Source organism: Gadus morhua, chromosome 11 (genome assembly GCF_902167405.1).
Source record: "Gadus morhua chromosome 11, gadMor3.0, whole genome shotgun sequence".
NCBI classification, from domain to species: Eukaryota; Metazoa; Chordata; class Actinopteri; order Gadiformes; family Gadidae; genus Gadus; species Gadus morhua.
Genome location: NC_044058.1, coordinates 21,675,648 through 21,696,906, shown reverse-complemented (window position 1 = coordinate 21,696,906; position 21,259 = coordinate 21,675,648). Strand labels below are relative to the sequence as shown.

Below are 21,259 nucleotides of genomic sequence, written 5' to 3'. Positions count from 1 at the left end.
CTACGAGGGGGCTAAGGAGTGGGCTAACCGGAGGGGGCTAAGGAGAGGGCTACGAGGGGGCTAAGGAGAGGGCTAACGGGGGGGGCTAATGAGAGGGCTACGAGGGGGCTAAGGAGGGCACTAACGGGGGGGCTAATGAGAGGGCTACGAGGGGGCTAAGGAGAGGGCTAACGGGGGGGGCTAATGAGAGGGCTACGAGGGGGCTAAGGAGGGGACTAACGGGGGGGGCTAATGAGAGGGCTACGAGGGGGCTAAGGAGTGGGCTAACGGGGGGGGCTAATGAGAGGGCTACGAGGGGGCTAAGGAGAGGGCTAACGGGGGGGCTAATGAGTGGGCTAACGAAGGGGGGTTACGAGAGGGATAACAGAGGGGCTAACAAGAGGGCTAACGGGGGGGCTAACGAGAGGGCTAACGAGAGGGGCTAACGGGGGGGCTAACGAGAGGGCTACGAGGTTCTGGTTCCAGGCCCCAGGCTCTGTGTGCCATCTCCCCCAAGATCCGGAGTTCTATCAGCCATCGTTCTATTGAACGACGAAAATAAATGAGTTCAAAATTGTAGCTGTTTTCATTGTTCTCCTACCGGGCATCGCGCTGTGAGTGTCATTGATTGAAGGCCATTCTTCCGTGTGCTACGTCCTTCCTGCCCGGCTCCCCCGATGTGAACACCATTTCATGTTCGCGACGCACTCCTCAGCGTCCAAACTGAGAAGGAATGCGAGGAAATCGTTGCTCCCCAGTCACTAAACAACTTGGCCTTATCTCACTTCCAATTCATTTCCAGGATATCCCACTTGCTTTGAGGCCTTGTTTTTAATCAGGGGACAAGCAAGGAGTGGGTTGTTAGTTAGAAGATTTGGTTGATGGCTTGCACGGTAGTTTGTTATCCTGGGTTTTGGGGTTTCTCCCTTTGGTTCAAGGTTTATATTGAGCATAACAGCAGCCATGGGAAGATCGCCAAAACTGCTTTCTGCGGACAGGAACGGGGATGGTTTGAAAGAACCAACCCAAAGTAAAACAAATCACCAATAGCGATCTAACTTTTTCTTTCTTCCAACATCATACCTGACTTCTAATCATCACACACACACATTGACACACACACACACACACGCACGTAAACAAACACACACACAGAAACACAGAAACACAGACACACACACGCACACACACACACACACACACACACAAAGACACATACACACACACACACACACACAGACAGAACAAATAAAGACAAACAAATAGATGCTTGGCATTTCTCCCCACAACAGGCCATCTGATGAATAATTCAGGCCTTCGCTCCTGGTCTTGTCTACGTCTTACTCCTCTGCCCGGCAGGGTTAACCCACTCCGTCTGGGGGTCCAGGGGGGGCTTGTTTTTTTAACCTTCGCCCATTGAAAGCCTGGTCATTAAAAATCAGAGAGGTAGTCTGAGCGGGCCAGACCTTCCCCCCCAAAAAACCCAACACATAAATTAACCAGACGCTACAAACGCTACATCACGCTACAGAAAGACAACACACCTCCCCCCAGAGACCCTTCCCCTCTCAGTCCATTCATTAATGATATCTGCGGCCCGCCGAGGCCGTCATGACTAGCGGGGCGAGTGCTCTCTTATCCTGGGCCGTCACATTTTAGATTCCAACCGCCCCCCACCCCCTCGTGTCAGACCCCCCAGCCCTGGTAATCCACCAGAGGCAGTGGGGGGCGAGGTGTGGCCCCAGCCGGTGACCCCCACCGCCGCTGCTTCGTAGCACTGGGGGTCTTCCTGTGTGGCAAGAGCCCGGGGGCTCCTCAACCGTGGTTAGTGTGCGTGGTCGTTTGTTGTTGCGTCTCTCGGCTCGGACACAGAACAAGCGAGCAGCACCGCCTTACACAAACACACACACAGACGCTCACACACTCAGAAGCTCACGCAGGCCGCACACACCTGCTCAAACACACACACACACACACACACAAACACACACACACACACACACACACACACACAGCGTGTGCTAACATACACAGACACACCTGCTCAAACACACACGTATACACACATACAAACATGTGTGCCAGAGTCACAATGACACACATTCTAACACACACAGATACACATGCACTATAACAGAGATGCTAAAACACAGACTCACAATGACACACCCTCTAAACAAACACACACATACACTCATACACTATCACAGAGATGCAAAAACACAGGCTCACCAAGAGATGCTAAAATAAAGACTCACAATGAAACACAAACACACACACACACACACCAACTTACACAGAGATGCTAAAAAACACACACAATGAAACACACACACACACACACACACACCAACTTACAGAGATGCTAAAAAACACACACAATGAAACACACACACACACACCCACACAGAGAAGCTAACACACAGACACACAATGACACAGACACTAACACGCACACACACACACATAAACAAACAAACAAACAAACAAACATACACACAGATGCTGAAACACAGTCTCACAAAAGAGACACACACTCTCCAACAAACAAACTCACACAGAGATGCTAAAACACAGATAAACAATGACACACACACACACTGAGTTGTTGTAACCAAGAGTCAGACTTCATGCCCCGTGCATTACAATTCTCCCCTTTCACTTTTGATCTGCTTTCTTCCCAGAGCTTGAGGAGAGGAGAGCTGTTTGAGCGAGAGGGGCTGGAGGCAGCGAGGGGAGGGGACCGGGGAAAGAGGAGGGGACAGGGTCCAGCTTGGAGCTCAGGGAGGCCCGGGCACGTAGGGACGCTGGGTGGTTGAAGGATGGCGCATTAAGAATCCTCAAGTTCAATTAGGAGTGCTTAGCGGGCCATCGGTAGGCAGGGGGGCTCTCACCAACACTTATTTGAATGGCAAGAAGAAGAATAAGGCGGCAGAGAGGAATGCGGAGGGAGGGAGGGAGAGAAGAGAAGAGGCAGGGAGAGAGGGAGGGAGAGAGGAAAGGAGAGGTGGGGGGGGGGGGGGGGCACAGTTAAGACTTTTGTGTTCCTTTTCTTCCTCCGTTGTTGGTTTGAGGGAACAGTTGGCCAGTGGAAGATTTGGGGAGACCCTTTTGGGTACATGAGATAAAAGTGATGTCTGTGGAATGATGCAAAGTACTAGGGTCTTGGCTTTATTCCATTCCCAATTAGCAGAACGACCATGTAGCCCGAAGCGGTGAGCGACTTCCAGAGACGTGGGCACACAACACAGAGACAGCGAGCGAGGGAGACAACGGGGTCGGGGAGCGGGGAAGAAGAAATCAAACGTTCAAAGATAAAGTCAGACAAAAGAGTTAAGTCAGACCCAACAATTCAAAGCCGGGAAAGTTAATCTTTCCTCCGAGTGCATTGTCCTCAAGACCAAGATGCCTGGCGGGCGGAGAGGCGAGCGCGTCTCGGCGATACAGCGGAGATGTGCGACAAGAGGCGAGGCAAGGCTGACCCCTTTACCAACCCCTCCTCTCGCCCGGGCATCATCGATGTGACGCGCATTACCATCACCGGTCAGCCCGCGCGTCCCTGCGCCTGCAAACCGACCCCCCCCCCCCCCACACACCCCCCCATGCCCGCGGAGATCACACGGCGAGACCGGACCCATGACAACAGATCTCGCGCTCCCTCTCCTTCTTCTCTCTACGCGCTGTCACAGAGATCTTTTTTAAAAAGGAATTGAATAGACATTTTTTAAGAGCTGACTTTTTTGTCACCCCCTTTTCCTCTCCCTCTCCCGATCTCACAAAGGCTCAGGGGATTATTTTAATGGCTATTCAAACAGCGAGACAAAACCGAAGAAGAAGAAGAAGAAGAAGAAGAAGAAGAAGAAGAACCTGGCCGCGAACGCAAGTGACAGTTCCCTGGGCGAGGAGAAAGCAGAGCTCATGCCCGATGACACGAATCAAAGTAGAACTGGTTCGATACAGGTTTCTTTTTGTTACCACGACACTCTGCACGGGAACACCCCTTGACATGCAAGCGAACGCACTCAAAAAGAGCCGGTTTACTGTGTAGTACTGTACAGAGTTAACATCCGCTAAGATCATGCTAATTTTAGGCCGACGTTAATATCTTTAGCAAGCGGCTTGCTGTCATGGAGAGATGCCTGTAACTAAAGGGGGGAGTAACAGGGATTAGAGCCAGAATAAACTGTAAACTGGTGCGGTTGATTACACTTAGGAACAATGATGTTCCAGGATGTGATTTTAGCGGGTTTGGCTTTGTGATCGGGAGTTATACAAACAGGCAACTTGTAAAACCAGAGAGGTGTATTGACTCCTCGTTTATAAGGCCAGGGCAATACTTCAATATTGTTTGCATGGTATTGTGAAATTCAACCCGACAGTGCAATACCATTCAAGCACGATAAAAGTTTTTCTTGAATTGTATTGTACGGTCGTGAAATGAAGATCGACTTATCGTGGTACCCAGTTTTACAGTAAACATTAATTACGATGAGGAGATATGCCCTTAAATGATCAGGTGAAAGCTTCCAGCTAGATGTATGATGGAAAGATAAGCAGACAAGCGGCCTGCTGGGTAGGCCGGTAGACGGATCCACCTATCATACATCTAGGTGGACAAGCCCACTTGTGATGTCACTAAAACACAGGAAATGGCTTGACACTCACACCTGGTTGCATAATATCACCCTTTAAAGGAACGTCGGAGACAAAGACTGTGTCTGACAGGAAGTCAATCAGTAAAGGTTCATGCTGGAACATAACGACATGTATAACAAAGCAGGACGTTTTCCTCTCCTCAAAATTTATGTGAGAGATTTTCAGTTCCATTAATGTATTATTTGTGAATGAAGCAGAAATACTTCATGATTGGTCGGTTATATCGCCCTGCCCGGATACCAGCACTGCTGTATCTTCACTTATCTTATCTTATTTATCTTATCTCTGCAACAGGCTGGACACATTATGTAATGTTGTGTATTAATGACACTGAGACGTATCTATACGCGAGGAATGAACCGCTTCTATCAGGGTCAGCGGGTTTGAACAGGGTTAGGCTGAGCTGGCCTCCATTACCAAGCACCGGCTTTTGGAACCAATGGGAACGGTTGTAATAAAACCAAATCTATCAGTTGTCAACCAACACTTAGGCAATTTAATTATTCATCCTCCCAGACTGCAGCAGGTACTTCAGCCCAAAGGAAAATCCTATTAAAAACTATAAACTAGCACAGTTTGATCCAAAATACAAAGCAGGTTTTTTACAATGCAGTCAGCATCAAAATCAGTTTTATACAATGCAGTCGGCCTCATTGCGCTCAGACAATTAATTGCAGAGGAAAAATTGATATTTTTAAGATGGATCACTTGATTCAAGACTATTTCATGGACCCCATGTTTGCAATACTCAAGTCCTATCTACACAGGCACAGATTAATGAATTTAACATCATCTATCGTCTATGGTCATACAAACAGGCCTGACTCAAAGAAACGATAAAGAAGAATAGACCCAATAGATAATAGAAGTAAACGAGAAGTGTACAAAATATCCTGGGAGAGAAAAAGAAAAAGAAGCCACCTGAGAGATCCTGTCACAATGAAACCGTCACAAAGGAGAAGCCAGCACCTCTCTGACAGGCCTGTGCAGGGAAAGTTCTGGAAAGTCTTGTAACTAGCCTAACTTCCCCGACCGAAATGAAGGCATTATGTGGACCGGGGTTCATTCAAAGTTTGCAAGAGTTGCGAGAGATTATGTGGATTTTTAGAGCCGCATTGTGTGAAGGTATGAGCTGATCGCCAGAGCGCACGACTCTTAAGGGTAAGCGGTATGTGAGGGAGCTGGCCTGTTGAGCGTGTGCGTGTGCCTGTCGTGTGTGTGTGTGTGTGTGCTTTTTGTAACGAGTGGCCCCTCAAAGTGCTTTACCATTATTGCCTAACGTTTAACCAATCATTCACAATTCATACACATATTCACACACCGACGGCGGAGTCAGCCATGCAGGGTGACAGCCAGCTCGTCGGGAGCAGTTAGGGTGAGGTGTCTTGCTCAGGGACACCTCGACACTCAGCTTGGAGGCGCTGGGGATCGAACTAGCAACCTTTTGGTTGCCAGTCTAACCACCCCACCTCCTGAGCCACTGCCGCCCTGTGTGAGGACGTCTGTTTGTCCCAGGTTTAACATTCCACCATGTGGTAACACAGCTCTCTCTGAGTTTACGTCGGCTGGTGGACAGGGTGTACTACGAGTATATCGGCTCTCCAATAGTCAACAAGTGATAATTAATGGACGTGATGCAAACGCCTCACGTTCTCACACATTTCTTTCGTCAACTGAAAACCATTGACTCTTTCAGTCATTGAGGGACTTTCTTCCAATCTATAGTTTTCTTGTCGGCTGGCGAGGTTGCCAGGGCAACTGGATAAAGATCGATGTAACCTCGTAATGTTTACAGGTCTCCGACCTAAGGCTTCTCCCCGATTAAAGACCCCACAGGACGACTGAGGTAATCATTTTGCAAGGTTGCGCACGCACACACAAACAAGACACACACACACACACTCTCTCACAGACATGCACACACACACACACACACACACACAAGTTCAGGAATGTTCACATAACGCCTGACTAATAGTGTTTTAGCAGAGGACCATGAATGCGCATTCATGTTCACCGTGGCAACCGGTGTGTGTGTGTGTGTGTGTGTGTGTGTGTGTGTGTGTGTGTGTGTGTGTGTGAAAACAGCAGCGCCTTGGTGATGCACCAGCCGTGCCAACCATGGACTGCCTCTCCTCGGACCACACACACTGGCATTGAGGGCGTATTGTCAACTAAACAGAAGCCTTACAAACAGGCTCTGATCACAAAGAGTGTCCCAGTGAAAGCTCCATGTGTATGCGTTCCTCAACAGAGCCAATACACTATGTCGATGTTCAGGTAAACAGCGAGGACCACACCCTCTTCTGGGATCCTTCCAGCCGTGGTACTATGTTAAAGTCGAGCTTCTGAGTGTCTCAAAACTTCTGTTTGGAGATTCTACTGAAGAAATCCTCATTTGCACGAACAGATGAGGCTTTCAGAGGGAGGGGTATTACTACTGTGGGCGGTCTGCACAGCGTTGACTCAAGATACTGTGGTATAGTTTACTGCTGCTGGCGCCAATAACAGGCTTATGGATCCCCACCTGTTCACCCAGATTTGAGTGTGTCTGCTAGCAGACTTTAGATATTAATCTAAAGTCGGATTTGTGAGAGTAACCAGGTGGCTATGAGTTATGTGTGTAACTCGCCTGTTAGGTTTACCAGACTAGTTATACAGCACAACAAAGGTTAGCATATGAATGTAATCAATCTATGATTGATTCATATTTATTATTGTTATGGGTATTTCAAATATGTTATTAAACATTATACATCGTTTAATATACATTTTGTGTATTCTTTACCTTATGACATAGTTGCAGATATTTACACTGGTAAATGGGGGGGGGATGAACCGATGGCCAAGGGATCTGAGAACCGACCCCAGTGTGCTGCCTTTAATGGAAAACATGGCATACATGCACTGTGAAGAGACTCAGAAACACAGTCACACACACACACAGTCAAACACACACATACACAAACAACAAGGCGCACACACACACACACACACACACACACACCTTGAGGTGAGAGGAAATACGTTGGTGGTTGGTCCATATTAAAGCATAAATATGTTTTGGGGAGGTAGGATTCTGTTTACCACACAGAGGGGCATTGAGTGGTTTCCTGAAGAGCCACCGCATACAGCTGGGGACTTGTGGTGGCCGTTTGTATGTGTCTATGTGGCTACCCTGCTGAATGATGATTTTAATATCTTCCAACTTCAGCGCTCATTCTGTGAGCAGGAATGTGTTTTAACAAGGGAGATTCTTGGCAGGGTGGCAATCTTGAATTTCTCTGCTAAACTATTGTTTGGGCGGTACCACCATAAAACTCCCATGTTTTGGGTCGTAAAAAAGGAGCATGGCCTTCTCCCTATACAGCCTTAACCAAGCCAACATATTCAAAGACCTGTATAGTGGATAACTAAAAGTCACAATGCATTTTTACTGAGTACACAGAAACAAACTGTTTCTGCGCATCTACGACCAAACTGAAAGATGGCAAAACACACAATCTGGGGGAATCATCAACAGGCTTCAACAGGTGCTAGCAATAAGCCAATCAATCCTTTGAAACCAAACAACTTACTAACGCAAAACTACAATTCCTAAAAGGAACCCAAAACAAATGCCAGCACACAAACCATATTCAGACCATCCAGGCTGAATTTGACCAACTGACCCTTAACAAACTAACCAATTGGACGAGCCCCCATTTTGTCACACACCGGGTCAGGTAGTGGCAAAACAAAGGGAGTCCACACATGACATAAAGAGAAACTAGTTTATTAGTAACCCGTTTTTACTCGTTAAAGTAAACATAAGCAATTATATTTAAACAAAAGGGATGATACTTAAAACCACATTGCGGGTGGAAGACGGAGCCCAGCGCCCAGCCTAGAAGCAGCAAAAGAGAGACCCAACACATGGCTACCCAGCCCTTAAATCTCTGGATCCCTAGGATCCACAGGTGTGGCCAATTGGCCTGACGCCCTTTCCCAATCTCCACCCACAACCAATAGACAGAGAGAGGGGCAGGGCGTCACAGTTGGGAATTGTGACGCTGCATACTGTGTTGTTTGAATCACAAACATATTCTACTACAGTGTGGCAACCAAAACAACAACAAAAACCCAGAAGGACTCGCAGTGACTCACGAGCAACACAACGTCACAGCAGGCGCTGCCTAGTTATCTCAAACACACCTGACACGAGCGCTGTTTCTCAGTCAGCAAACTAAATAATAAATAAACCCTCGTCCTTTGTCTGTGTGTGTGTGTGTGTGTGTGTGTGTGTGTGTGTGTGTGTGTGTGTGTGTGTCCCAAGTCTTTCCTCCCTGAAGAGAGGGGTCCTATGCTCCAAAAATGGCAGCAGTCATTGCTATGGGATTTCTCAATGTACCATCACTGTATATATGAGGCTGATCAGTAGCTTCTCTGCACTCCTGCTACCAGAGAGGGTACACCAGCATGACTAACACTGAACACCACTCTGGCTGCACTCCAGTAGGAAGGATGAGCTAGTAGGATCTTCCCTTTGCCAAGTGTGTGTGTGTGTGTGTGTGTGTGTGTGTGTGTGTGTGTGTGTGTGTGTGTGTGTGTGTGTGTGTGTGTGTGTGTGTGTGTGTGTGTGTGTGTGTGTGTGTGTGTGTGTGTGTGTGTGTAACATAAGTGGGTTCAGCCACCAAAGGTAGGGGTCAGGGGATACTCAACATGAGTACCCTATTGGGTGCAGACAGGAGAGGGGGGAGGGGGAGAGGGGGGAGGGGGAGAGGGGGGAGGGGAGATGGGGGAAGAGTGGTACGGTAAGTTTTCCTGAGGTGGTAGAATCCATCAAGACAACTCTGAGCCCTACACCTGAGAGCTGAGAAAAAGTGCAGATCAGAGGAGCCAGAAGGGAAATAAAATGAAGAGAAATGAAAGGAAGAAAAAATTAATGAATTCAAGAGATTTCTAACAAACTGAGGAATTTGAAAAAGTATGGTGGACATACGTCGGGTAACAAAGGGTTGCTGTTCAACCTTGGGACCTGCAATGCACATTACTTAGAGAAAAGCACTCTACGCATTTGATGTTGACTGGACTTGAGTAGCAAATCAAACCAATGTTTGGTGTGCGGGGAGAAAGGAAACAAGACTAAAACTAAAACCTGTTTGCACGGAGAGGTGGAATTTGTTCAAGAGAAAACATGCCTTTTGTTTGGAAGCCTGATTGCTTCAGAAAGGATTGATGGTCGGGGTTTTATCCGTGTTCAGAAACGCGTCAGGCCTCTCAGCCCGAGCACACAGCGCTCCTGCCGGGCATTTAGCCTGCATGACACAACAACACATCCCCACAAACAAACACACTAACACAAACTCTCACAAACACAATCTCAAACCAACACACACAAACTTTCGCACAAACACACACACAATCTCACACACACTCACCGACACACAGACACTCTCACAAACAAACACACACAATCTAACACAAACACACAAGTCCCCCCACACACACACACACACACGTCCCCACAAACACACGCCCTCATAAAAACACGCAATCTCACACAAACACACATGTCCCCACACACACACACACACACACACACACACACACGTCCCCACAAACACACACGTCCTGATAAAAACGCACACAATCTCACACAAACACACACACACACACCGAGGTCAGAACACACTCCTCCCGGTCGTGTTATCTATGAAAGCATTCCAAGGCCGTAAAGAGTTGGTCATTAAAGTGGGGGAGGCAAGAGTTATCAGGGAGGGAGTGGAAGAGCAGGAACAGGAGGGGGGGGGGGGGGGGGGGGGAGAGAGAAGAAGGACGAGAACTTGGTCAAGGAGGGATGGTGGTGGTGGTGGGGGAGGGTGAGGAGGTGGTAGAACTAAACCAAACATGATAAATCAGAGGATGAGGTCTAGTATACAGAGAACAGTAATGTACGAATCGCTCAGTGATTGGTGTATACGGCTCAGCAACAAGTTGGAGAATAGCTTGCATCCCAAAATTGCATGAATTTTGACACCAAATATTGCATCAGGATCAAGCTAAACCATTTATATTTATTATAATAACATAGTACAAAATAAAAGTATAGAATGAACTGCCAGAAAAAAAGAATGACTTATAATCATGCTTTGCCGTCTTAATGATTATGTCTAATTTGCAAGTATTTGATGTCTTCCCTGATGATAATGATGATAATCATGTAACCTCCACTTTGGCTGTTTTAAGAACAATTACAAGTAAATTAACCAGTGCACCAGTGTCTGTAGGTGAGAGGCTTACACTACCAGGAGGGATTCAATATCTGCAAAAAAAAACATCACTTACACATTTAGTAAAGTTAAGTTGAACTTAACTTTTTTTAAACTTCTCTTCTGTTCTCCATCTGTGCCCTCAGGTCACGAAGTCGCAGCTGTGAATAAAGATCCGCTTTTTGTTCCTCATCAGCACAGTTGTTTTGCAACAGCAGTAACAGCATGGGGCCGAGGTTCTGACACTTTGCTGAAAATGACATTTCTTTTGATTAATTTGAAACAAAAGAAAACGCACACGTAAAGCATAGCACAGCACGATGAACTGATATGAGCTAGCCATACAGCTCCCCTGGTGTGAGCACAATAAGACCCCACAGGTCGACCTTAGGGTTTCCATGACGTGAAGCAATCGTAAAAAGCTGACACTTTTATCTAAAGCAACTTACAACAGATCATACACACATTCACACGCCGACGGTGGGGTCCAACACGCAAGGCGGCCGCCAGCTCATCAGGACTGGAGCAGTTAGGTTGAGGGGGGACGCCTCAACTCTTGCTCAGGGACACCTCAACACTCGAACTAGCAATCTTCCCGTTACAAGTCAACACGTTCTACCACCTGAGCTAGGCCGACCTCCCAGCTCAATGTACCCTTACGTTTGGTTCACGCCAGGTCCTTTCACAAGGTAAGATCAAGCACGGGATGTCAACCGCTGCTCTAAAGGGAGTTAAAGTTGCCCATGCGCTGCCAAACGCAACGTGTCCAGGCCAATGCATCAACCCGCGACATGTTATGTACCCCAGATGAGGGCGCGGGCGTCAAGCCCCCGTACCTGTTTGTCGTATTATCCACCTAACGAGACAGCTGTCACGAGTGAGTGACGCGGCAGAACCGCGGCGGCCGGGAGAACGATTTGATTAGGTAAGTGGCCGGGCTCGAACACAGAGACCCGCGCTGCAGGAATGAGTGACTCAGCATTGTTTGACGTGTTGGTTGGTTCCTTTACCATTAAGGTGCACTTTCAGCAAGCACACACACACACACACACACACACACACACACACACACACACACGCACGCACAAAGGTTAAGAACCCATTACATCAGGCCTAGTATTTTTCCACTTTCAAATCGCATTTCTAAACTGAGAAATGTCTGATGTAATGTTATTAAAAGATTAGCTTCACCTAGTTTGATCTGAAATTGTTTTGTGTTCCAACAAAACCCTTTGATTAGGGGGAAGCAGAAAGGGAGATTTACACGTCAGAGTTAATTCCCTCTGTTGTGGAACAATATTAGTTTGTTCAGCTCTTTGTAAAAGTACACAGGGAAAATCAGGGCCATATTTTGGGGGTAAAACTGAGGTTGTGGAAGGAGATTTAGGAGAATTATGTAATTTAAACTTTTTGCAACTCAAAAGGAAACACGTTGGCATTCATTCAAAACTTGATAATGAATGGACCACAATAAGGTCTGTATAAAAACATATAGACTGTATAAAAGGGTGTTAGACAGGAGATTAACCTGTTTTTCCATTAACTCAAGGCCATCAACAAGAGAATAAATTACACGGCTAATTTCACAAATTAAATTAACAATTAAATCTGCATGGCTGAGCAGGTTTGTCCAAGAGTCTTGAGTGCACTTTAAAAATAAAATGGCAGCTTAAGCTTCTTTAGACGTGACTTTCTGGAAAGAGATGTTTAGATATACAATGTTGTCAAATCCTGCAACTCCTTCACATTCTCAGATCATATCTCACAAGACTTCAGTTGAGCTACAGGTGGCAAATCACAAGGGGTTTTATGAAACCTTTTAGGCCCAACTGTGAATTTGACAACATAACGATAGGCCACTTTGGTTTGCGTTAAAGGGAGCTGTATAATCCACTGTATAATCCAACACTCAAATCAATTGAACTTCCACTTCCATCGGCTTTTCCAAAAGGCTTTTATTCAAAGGAACAAAGAACATTCAAATTCAAAGACCGCCTCCCTGTGGTTCTCCAAGTGTACTGCACGTTGACATGAAAACTACTAGACGTAGAATCAATACTGTCAACTATATCAAATTAAGTCACCCCAGTTCTGTAAATGAACAGTGTATATTAATAAATCAACAAATATAAAACATAACTAACTTTTCTTGTCCAACAGACGGGTTCCGCTACACCTGGCTGGCGTTTCTTTTCTGGATCCTCCTCTTGAGAAACAGGTCCGGGACCAGGTCTGCCTGGATCACGTTGATGTTCCCGCAGCCCACCACCGGACAACTGCACGGGGAGGGGGGGGGGGGGGACGAGGTCAACGGACGCAAACACGCATGTTGTATTGTCGACCAATTACAGGCAACAATGTTATTGGAGGTTTGTGCACCACTTTGATTTGGTAACCAAAAAGCCAAGTGTGTGTGTGTGTGTGTGTGTGTGTGTGTGTGTGTGTGTGTGTGTGTGTGTGTGTGTGTGTGTGTGTGTGTGTGTGTGTGTGTGTGTGTGTGTGTGTGTGTACCGGAATTTCTTGTGCTGCTTGTGCCTTGCTTTGATCATGGCCAGAATAGCCCCCTCGTCGTAGTGGTGGTTACACACTTTGTTCTTCATGGGATTCTCCATCTCCACCTGCAAAACAGGAAGGTCAAAGCACATGAAAAACAATTAATTGTCTGTCGTTTCTTTCTATATTTCAGGTTCTCCGCTCCTTAAAAATACATACAGTCCTTAGACTAACTGGCAGTCAATAATATATTCTAAATTTCTTATTCGTTGTATATGCATGTATAGGTTTCCTTTTAGGAGAAATTTTCTTTTTTTTTATGTAAAACTAAACCCAACCAAAATACATACAGTATGTTTTTAAACTGGCAAGATAACATGCATTGGAGAATTTGCCTGAGTGATTTCAAAAGATGCTTGAGACTGGAACTCACCTGTGTGAGCGGGCAGGTGAAGTTGACGAATCTCTGTGTCACAGCGATGTCCTCATCCTGGTTCTCTGCCTCCTCTCCATTCTCTGAAGAAGCAACAACGAAAGGATGAACAAATGTACATTACATTACATTAGACATTGCATTATAAAAGACTTTATGATAGCACAACTATTTGAATTGATCCAACTCATCAAAATGAAATAAAACATGAAAACAAGCCATCTTAATATTATTAATTAATAATATAATGTATAATAAATAATATTACGATTCACATACGCTGACTGTTGAGTATCACCTTTAGTAATTTCCAACCCCAGTGATAATCGGGAACTCATCTTACGATGGACAAAAATCAGCTGGGATCAAACTTAAGTTTCTTCAGTGTTACGAAATAACCATGTTCCTTCCAATAACCGACTGACATGTCTGCGAACTGAACAAACCACATCACAGAGGTAGCATCCCGGCTGCTTCTCGGTGCTTCTCACCTGGCTGGAGAGCGCTGCCAACCCCCTCTTTGAAGGCAATCACCTTCTGATGGTTGTGCAGCTCTGCCTTGGACAGGGAGGCCCTCTTGGCTTCATACTGCTCCTTCACGCGATCCGACAGGCTGAACAAGGCCTCAGGCGGCAGTTGGCTGACCTGAGGAAAACACGGTCAATCTCTCTCTCTCTAAGAAATACTCTTTTCCACCGAGTTTGCAATGTGTATTAGATTAGAAAATGTAATCAATGTTTTGTTGAGAAATACGACTGAATTTACAATTGTGCGCACAAGTCAAGACTTTACATGTGTACAATGTCGTAATTAAGCTATAACAGCACTAACCCCTCAGACAGGTGTGTGTGCAGCTCGTCAGACACCTGTCTGAGAATAGCGTTCTAAGGCTAGACAGTTTTCCTCAGACGTGTGTGTGCGTGTGCGTGTGTGTGTCATGCGCGTGCCGTCCATATGGGCAGGTGGGGCGGCGAACTCCGCGTGTGTGTGTGTGTGTGTGTGTGTGTGTGTGTGTGTGTGTGTGTGTGTGTGTGTGTGTGTGTGTGTGTGTGTGTGTGTGTGTGTGTGTGTGTGTGTGTGTGTGTGTTTCAGACTCACCTCCGAGTTCAGATGCTCAACGATGTTCGAGAAGCAGTTAATCTCTCGTTCCAGCTCGGCACTCTCCAGGATCATGGCCTGGAGCGTCTCCAAGCTGCTGCTGTGCTCCGTCTCTGGAACAACATTAATAGACATGACACCTTAGACATCGCCAAACAAAACGAACAACACGTATAGGACTGCGGTCAAGTGAGCCGCCATTCGTTCATCCGCGGTTAAGCCAGCCGTCACACAAAATCTTCGTGCGCCTTTACTCTAAACATCCTTTGGTTGGTATCTCGCAACGTTTTCAAAATAAAAGCCTTCACCTACGTGCGTAGATATATAGAACACTAGCTGTCTTACGGCGGCGTCTAGAATGTCCGCACTTGCGGACATCTTGCCAGTCAGCTGCTCACGGTTCACCCATAACATTGTGTTGGTAGTGGTACATGTACTTTTTAAATAACCATAACTTGCTACATTTTCAAACGGTTTACCAACGGTTTGGTTTCTTACAAACATTATTAACGTGGTTATAATATTGTACCTATTTTAGAACATTTAAACTTTTTAAAAAATCTAAAATAATTATTTATCAGTATCAAGTATACAGTGCCGTAACTACATCTCTGATATTTATAACAAAACAAACTGTTTGAAAATGTAGCAAGGTGGTTATGGTTATTTAAAAAGTGCATGTACCACTACCAAGTCAACAGTGTTACGGGTGAGCAGCTGACGGTGGCAAGTTGGCCGCCAGTGCGGACCTTCGAATCCATTGACCAGCGGAATATGCATGCGTACGTTTTTCAAATGACATTTTCTCTAAATCTATACAGTAAAATCAAATGGTTCCTTGTGTACAAATAGTCAGCACACCGGTTAATATGGTCATATCAGTCAGTGCCTGAACTTATGTGAAATTCGGTCTTTAGCTCACTTCAAAGTGCTGACATGATGCAATAAGGTGAGAATATGCATGTGTACGTTTTTCAAATGACATTTTCTCTAAATCTATACAGTAAAATCAAATGGTTCCTTGTGTACAAGTAGTCGGTACACCAGTTAGTATGGTCATATCAGTCAGTGCCTGAACTTATGTGAAATTCGGTCTTTAGCTCACTTCAAAGTGCTGACATAATGCAATTTGCAAAGGTGAGAATATGCATGTGTACGTTTTTCAAATGACATTTTCTCTAAATCTATACAGTAAAATCACATAGTTCCCTGTGTACAAGTAGTCAGCACAGCGGTTAATATGGTCATATCAGTCAGTGCCTGAACTTATGTGAAATTCTGTCTATAGCTCACTTCAAAGTGCTGACATAATGCAATTTTGCAAAGGCGAGAATATGCATGTGTACATTTTTCAAATGAAAATTTCTCAAAATCTATACAGTAAAATCACATAGTTCCTTGTGTACAAGTAGTCAGCACACCGTTTAATATGGTCATATCAGTCAGTTCCTGAACTTATGTGAAATTCTGTCTTTAGCTCACTTCAAATTGCTGACATGATGCAATTTGCAAAGGTGAGAATATGCATGTGTACGTTTTTCAAATGACATTTTCTCTAAATCTATACAGTAAAATCAAATGGTTCCGTGTGGACAAGTAGTCGGTACACCAGTTAGTATGGTAATATCAGTCAGTGCCTGAACTTATGTGAAATTCGGTCTTTATCTCACTTCAAAGTGCTGACATAATGCAATTTGCAAAGGTGAGAATATGCATGTGTACGTTTTTCAAATGACATTTTCTCTAAATCTATACAGTAAAATCACATAGTTCCTTGTGTACAAGTAGTCAGCACACCGGTTGATATGGTCATATCAGTCAGTGCCTGAACTTATGTGAAATTCTGTCTTTAGCTCACTTCAAAGTGCTGACATGATGCAATTTGCAAAGGTGAGAATATGCATGTGTACGTTTTTCAAATGACATTTTCTCTAAATCTATACAGTAAAATCAAATGGTTCCGTGTGTACAAGTAGTCGGTACACCATTTAGTATGGAAATATCAGTCAGTGCCTGAACTTATGTGAAATTCTGTCTATAGTTCACTTCAAAGTGCTGACATAATGCTATTTGCAAAGGCGATAATATGCATGTGTACGTTTTTCAAATGAAGATTTCTTAAAATCTATACAGTAAAATCACATGGTTCCTTTTGTACACGTAGTAAGCACACCGGTTAATGTGTTCATATCAGTCGGGGTTAGGGAACCCTAACCCTAACTACTTGTACACAAGGAACCATGTGATTTTACTGTATAGATTTAGAGAAAATGTCATTTGAAAAACGTACACATGCATATTCTCGCCTTTGCAAAATTGCATTATGTCAGCACTTTGAAGTGAGCTATAGACAGAATTTCACATAAGTTCAGGCACTGACTGATATGACCATACTAACTATTCTACCGACTACTTGTACACAAGGAACCATGTGATTTTACTGTATAGATTTTGAGAATTTTTCATTTGAAAAACGTACACATGCATATTCTTGCCTTTGCAAATTGCATTATGTCAGCACTTTGAAGTGAGGTATAGACAGAATTTCACATAAGTTCAGGCACTGGTTGATGTGACCATATTAACTGGTGTGCTGACTTCGTGTACACAAGGAACCATGTGATTTTACTGTATAGATTTTGAGAAATGTTCATTTGAAAAACGTACACATTGCACATTCTCGCCTTTGCAAGTTGCATTATGTCAGCACTTTGAAATGAGCTATAGACAGAATTTCACATAAGTTCAGGCACTGACTGATATGACCATATTAACCGGTGTGCTGACTACTTGTACACAAGGAACTATGTGATTTTACTGTATAGATTTAGATAATTTTTCATTTGAAAAACGTACACATGCATATTCTTGCCTTTGCAAATTGCATTATGTCAGCACTTTGAAGTGAGGTATAGACAGAATTTCACATAATTTCAGGCACTGGTTGATGTGACCATATTAACCGGTGTGCTGACTTCGTGTACACAAGGAACCATGTGATTTTACGGTATAGATTTTGAGAAATGTTCATTTGAAAAACGTACACATTGCACATTCTCGCCTTTGCAAGTTGCATTATGTCAGCACTTTGAAATGAGCTATAGACAGAATTTCACATAAGTTCAGGCACTGACTGATATGACCATATTAACCGGTGTGCTGACTACTTGTACACAAGGAACTATGTGATTTTACTGTATAGATTTTGAGAAATATTCATTTGAAAAACGTACACATTGCATATTCTCGCCTTTGCAAATTGCATTATGTCAGCACTTTGAAGTGAGCTATAGACAGAATTTCACAGAAGTTCAGGCACTGGTCGATATGACCATATTAACCGGTGTGCTGACTACTTGTACACAAGGAACTATGTGATTTTACTGTATAGATTTTGAGAAATTTTCATTTGAAAAACGTACAAATGCATATTCTTGCCTTTGCAAATTGCATTATGTCAGCACTTTGAAGTGAGGTATAGACAGAATTTCACATAAGTTCAGGCACTGGTTGATGTGACCATATTAACCGGTGTGCTGACTTCGTGTACACAAGGAACCATGTGATTTTACTGTATAGATTTTGAGAAATGTTCATTTGAAAAACGTACACATTGCACATTCTCGCCTTTGCAAGTTGCATTATGTCAGCACTTTGAAGTGAGCTATAGATAGAATTTCACATAAGTTCAGGCACTGGTTGATATGACCATATTAACCGGTGTGCTGACTACGTGTACACAAGGAACCATGTGATTTTACTGTATAGATTTTGAGAAATTTTCATTTGAAAAACGTACACATGCATATTCTCGCCTTTGCAAATAGCATTATGTCAGCACTTTGAAGTGAGCTATAGACAGAATTTCACATAAGTTCAGGCACTTGTTGATATGACCATATTAACCGGTGTGCTGACTACGTGTACACAAGGAACCATGTGATTTTACTGTATAGATTTTGAGAAATTTTCATTTGAAAAACGTACACATGCATATTCTCGCCTTTGCAAATAGCATTATGTCAGCACTTTGAAGTGAGCTATAGACCGAATTTCACATAAGTTCAGGCACTTGTTGATATGACCATGTTAACCGGTGTGCTGACTACTTGTACACAAGGAACCATGTTATTTTACTGTATACATTTAGAGAAAATGTCATTTGAAAAACGTACACATGCATATTCTCGCCTTTGCAATATTGCATTATGTCAGCACTTTGAAGTGGGCTATAGACAGAATTTCACATAAGTTCAGGCACTGGTTGATGTGACCATATTAACCGGTGTGCTGACTTCGTGTACACAAGGAACCACGTGATTTTACCGTATAGATTTTGAGGAATTTTCATTTGAAAAACGTACACATGCATATTCTCGCCTTTGCAATCTTGCATTATGTCAGCACTTTGAAGTGGGCTATAGACCGAATTTCACATAAGTTCAGGCACTGACTGATATGACCATGCTAACTGTCGTACTGACTACTTGTACACAAGGAACCATGTGATTTTACTGTATAGATTTAGAGAAAATGTCATTTGAAAAACGTACACATGCATATTCTGCTGGCCAATGGAGTCGAACGTCCGCACTGGCGGCCAACTTGCCACCGTCAGCTGCTCACCCATAACACTGTGTTGGTAGTGGTACATGTACTTTTTAAACCATAACCACCTTGCTACATTTTCAAACGGTTTGTTTTGTTCTAAACGTCAGAGATGTAGTTAAGGCACTGCATATTTGATACTGATGAATAATTATGTTAGTTTCTAAAAAAATTGAATAATGTTCTAAAATAGGTAGCCTACAATATTATAACCACGTTAATAACGTTTGTAAGAAACCAAACCGTTTGTAAACCGGTTGAAAATGTAGCAAGTTATGGTTATTTAAAAAGTAGATGTACCAATACCAACACAATGTTATGGGTGAGCAGCTGACTGGCAAGATGGCAGCAAGTGCGGACGTTCTAGACGCCGCCGTAAGACATCTAGTATTCTATATCTCCAGTCTACACACGTAGGTGAAGGCTTTTATTTTGAAAACGTTGCGAGATACCACCCAAAGGCTGTTTAGAGTCAAGGCGCACGAAGATTTTGTGTGACGGCTGGCTTAACCGCGGATGAACGAATAGCGGCTCACTTGACCGCAGTCGTATAGGGATCTTTATCTCTTGCTTTACTCACCGTGGGACTCCACCAGGTCCATGGCCACATATGTCAACATGTCCATATTGGTCCCGACATCCTCCTGGCATGACCTAAGCCCTGATAGAGCCGCTTGGACCGCGCTGAACGACATAAGGTTTTGAGAGACTCCAGCAGTTTGGGGGTTTTACTGACTTCGAACGACCAGGATGCGTCTTACGATGATATGATCGATATTAGCATAAGCTTTCACGTTAACTACGGAATCTGATTTGGCTGTGTGTTATTAATGTGAATATCTGTGTCATAATCAAAAAATTAAAATATATCGAGAATCGAAAGACTTGAGATGATTTGACCAACTTTTGATTGAACTCCGGAAGCAGTCGTGAATGTAGAACACCCAGGGAAATAGAACGGCATGCACTTCCGGGTTGTACGTTTCACAGTAGAGCTGTGTTCGAAATCGTTCCCTATACACTCGTTCCCTATTCCCTATATAGTGTACATGATATAGTGCACTATATAGGGAATAGGGAACGAGAATTCGGACACTACGCTGAACATTTCTAAACGTCATTTGCGTCAGTAAATCCGCCGGGTATTTGTGTGATGCAGACAGATGCGCCCACATCATGTAAACAAACCGGGCCCTCACGAGGAAAGCTGGAGGTTGTATTGATGTTGAATGTTACATTTCCTTGTTCAAGTTTTTTTTAAACTAATTTTGAATGTTAAATTTTCTATGTTAAATCCCAAATAAATTGTTGACATTTCTATACGAAAGCCGGAGACTCATTAAATGTATTCGTTTTCGCCATAGGTTTTCGCGTTTATTCAGCTTCTTCTTCTCCTCCGGAAAACCACGACCGCATTGCATTGTGGTATACGGGAGTAACGTGTAGGGTACATCGTGTGTTTTTATAAGTCCACAGTGCCCTATATAGTGGACCACTGAGAATTCGAACACCCTACAAAATGGCGTGCACCCTATTTAGTGCACTACATCCATGATAGGGAACGATTTCGAACACAGCTTAGGAGTTATTTGTTGTCCAGATGTTAAATTAGTTAGTACTGACATAACATTGGACATAACATTAACGGTACACGACTTATCATTTGTTCAATGGCGGAGGACAATATATATTTTTAATTTTTTGTAACAATATATTGGTTCTGCTAAATGAGCATGTTTAA

General features: G+C 44.0%; 1 protein-coding gene across 1 annotated transcript; it reads right to left on the bottom strand.

Annotated features, from left to right (window-relative positions):
* Positions 1-12,823: 12,823 nt before the first annotated feature.
* nsmce2 (NSE2 SUMO ligase component of SMC5/6 complex) lies at positions 12,824-20,447 on the bottom strand. Its single transcript, XM_030370062.1, has 6 exons — positions 20,099-20,447; positions 14,911-15,023; positions 14,304-14,457; positions 13,813-13,895; positions 13,398-13,504; positions 12,824-13,162 (listed from the first exon to the last, which is right to left on the bottom strand). The coding sequence occupies exons 1-6, from the start codon at positions 20,211-20,213 to the stop codon at positions 13,057-13,059; spliced, it is 678 nt and encodes a 225-aa protein (XP_030225922.1). The 5' UTR covers positions 20,214-20,447; the 3' UTR covers positions 12,824-13,056.
* Positions 20,448-21,259: the final 812 nt, after the last annotated feature.

Bases quoted from the DNA above. Each gene is read 5' to 3' on its own strand.
- nsmce2 (XM_030370062.1), bottom strand. From the start codon at position 20,213: ATGTCGTTCAGCGCGGTCCAAGCGGCTCTATCAGGGCTTAGGTCATGC. The intron at 15,024-20,098 runs GTGAGTAAAGCA...ATGTTGTTCCAG, and splicing joins GGACCTGGTGGAGTCCCACG to AGACGGAGCACAGCAGCAGC. The intron at 14,458-14,910 runs GTGAGTCTGAAA...TGTTTTCCTCAG, and splicing joins TTGAGCATCTGAACTCGGAG to GTCAGCCAACTGCCGCCTGA.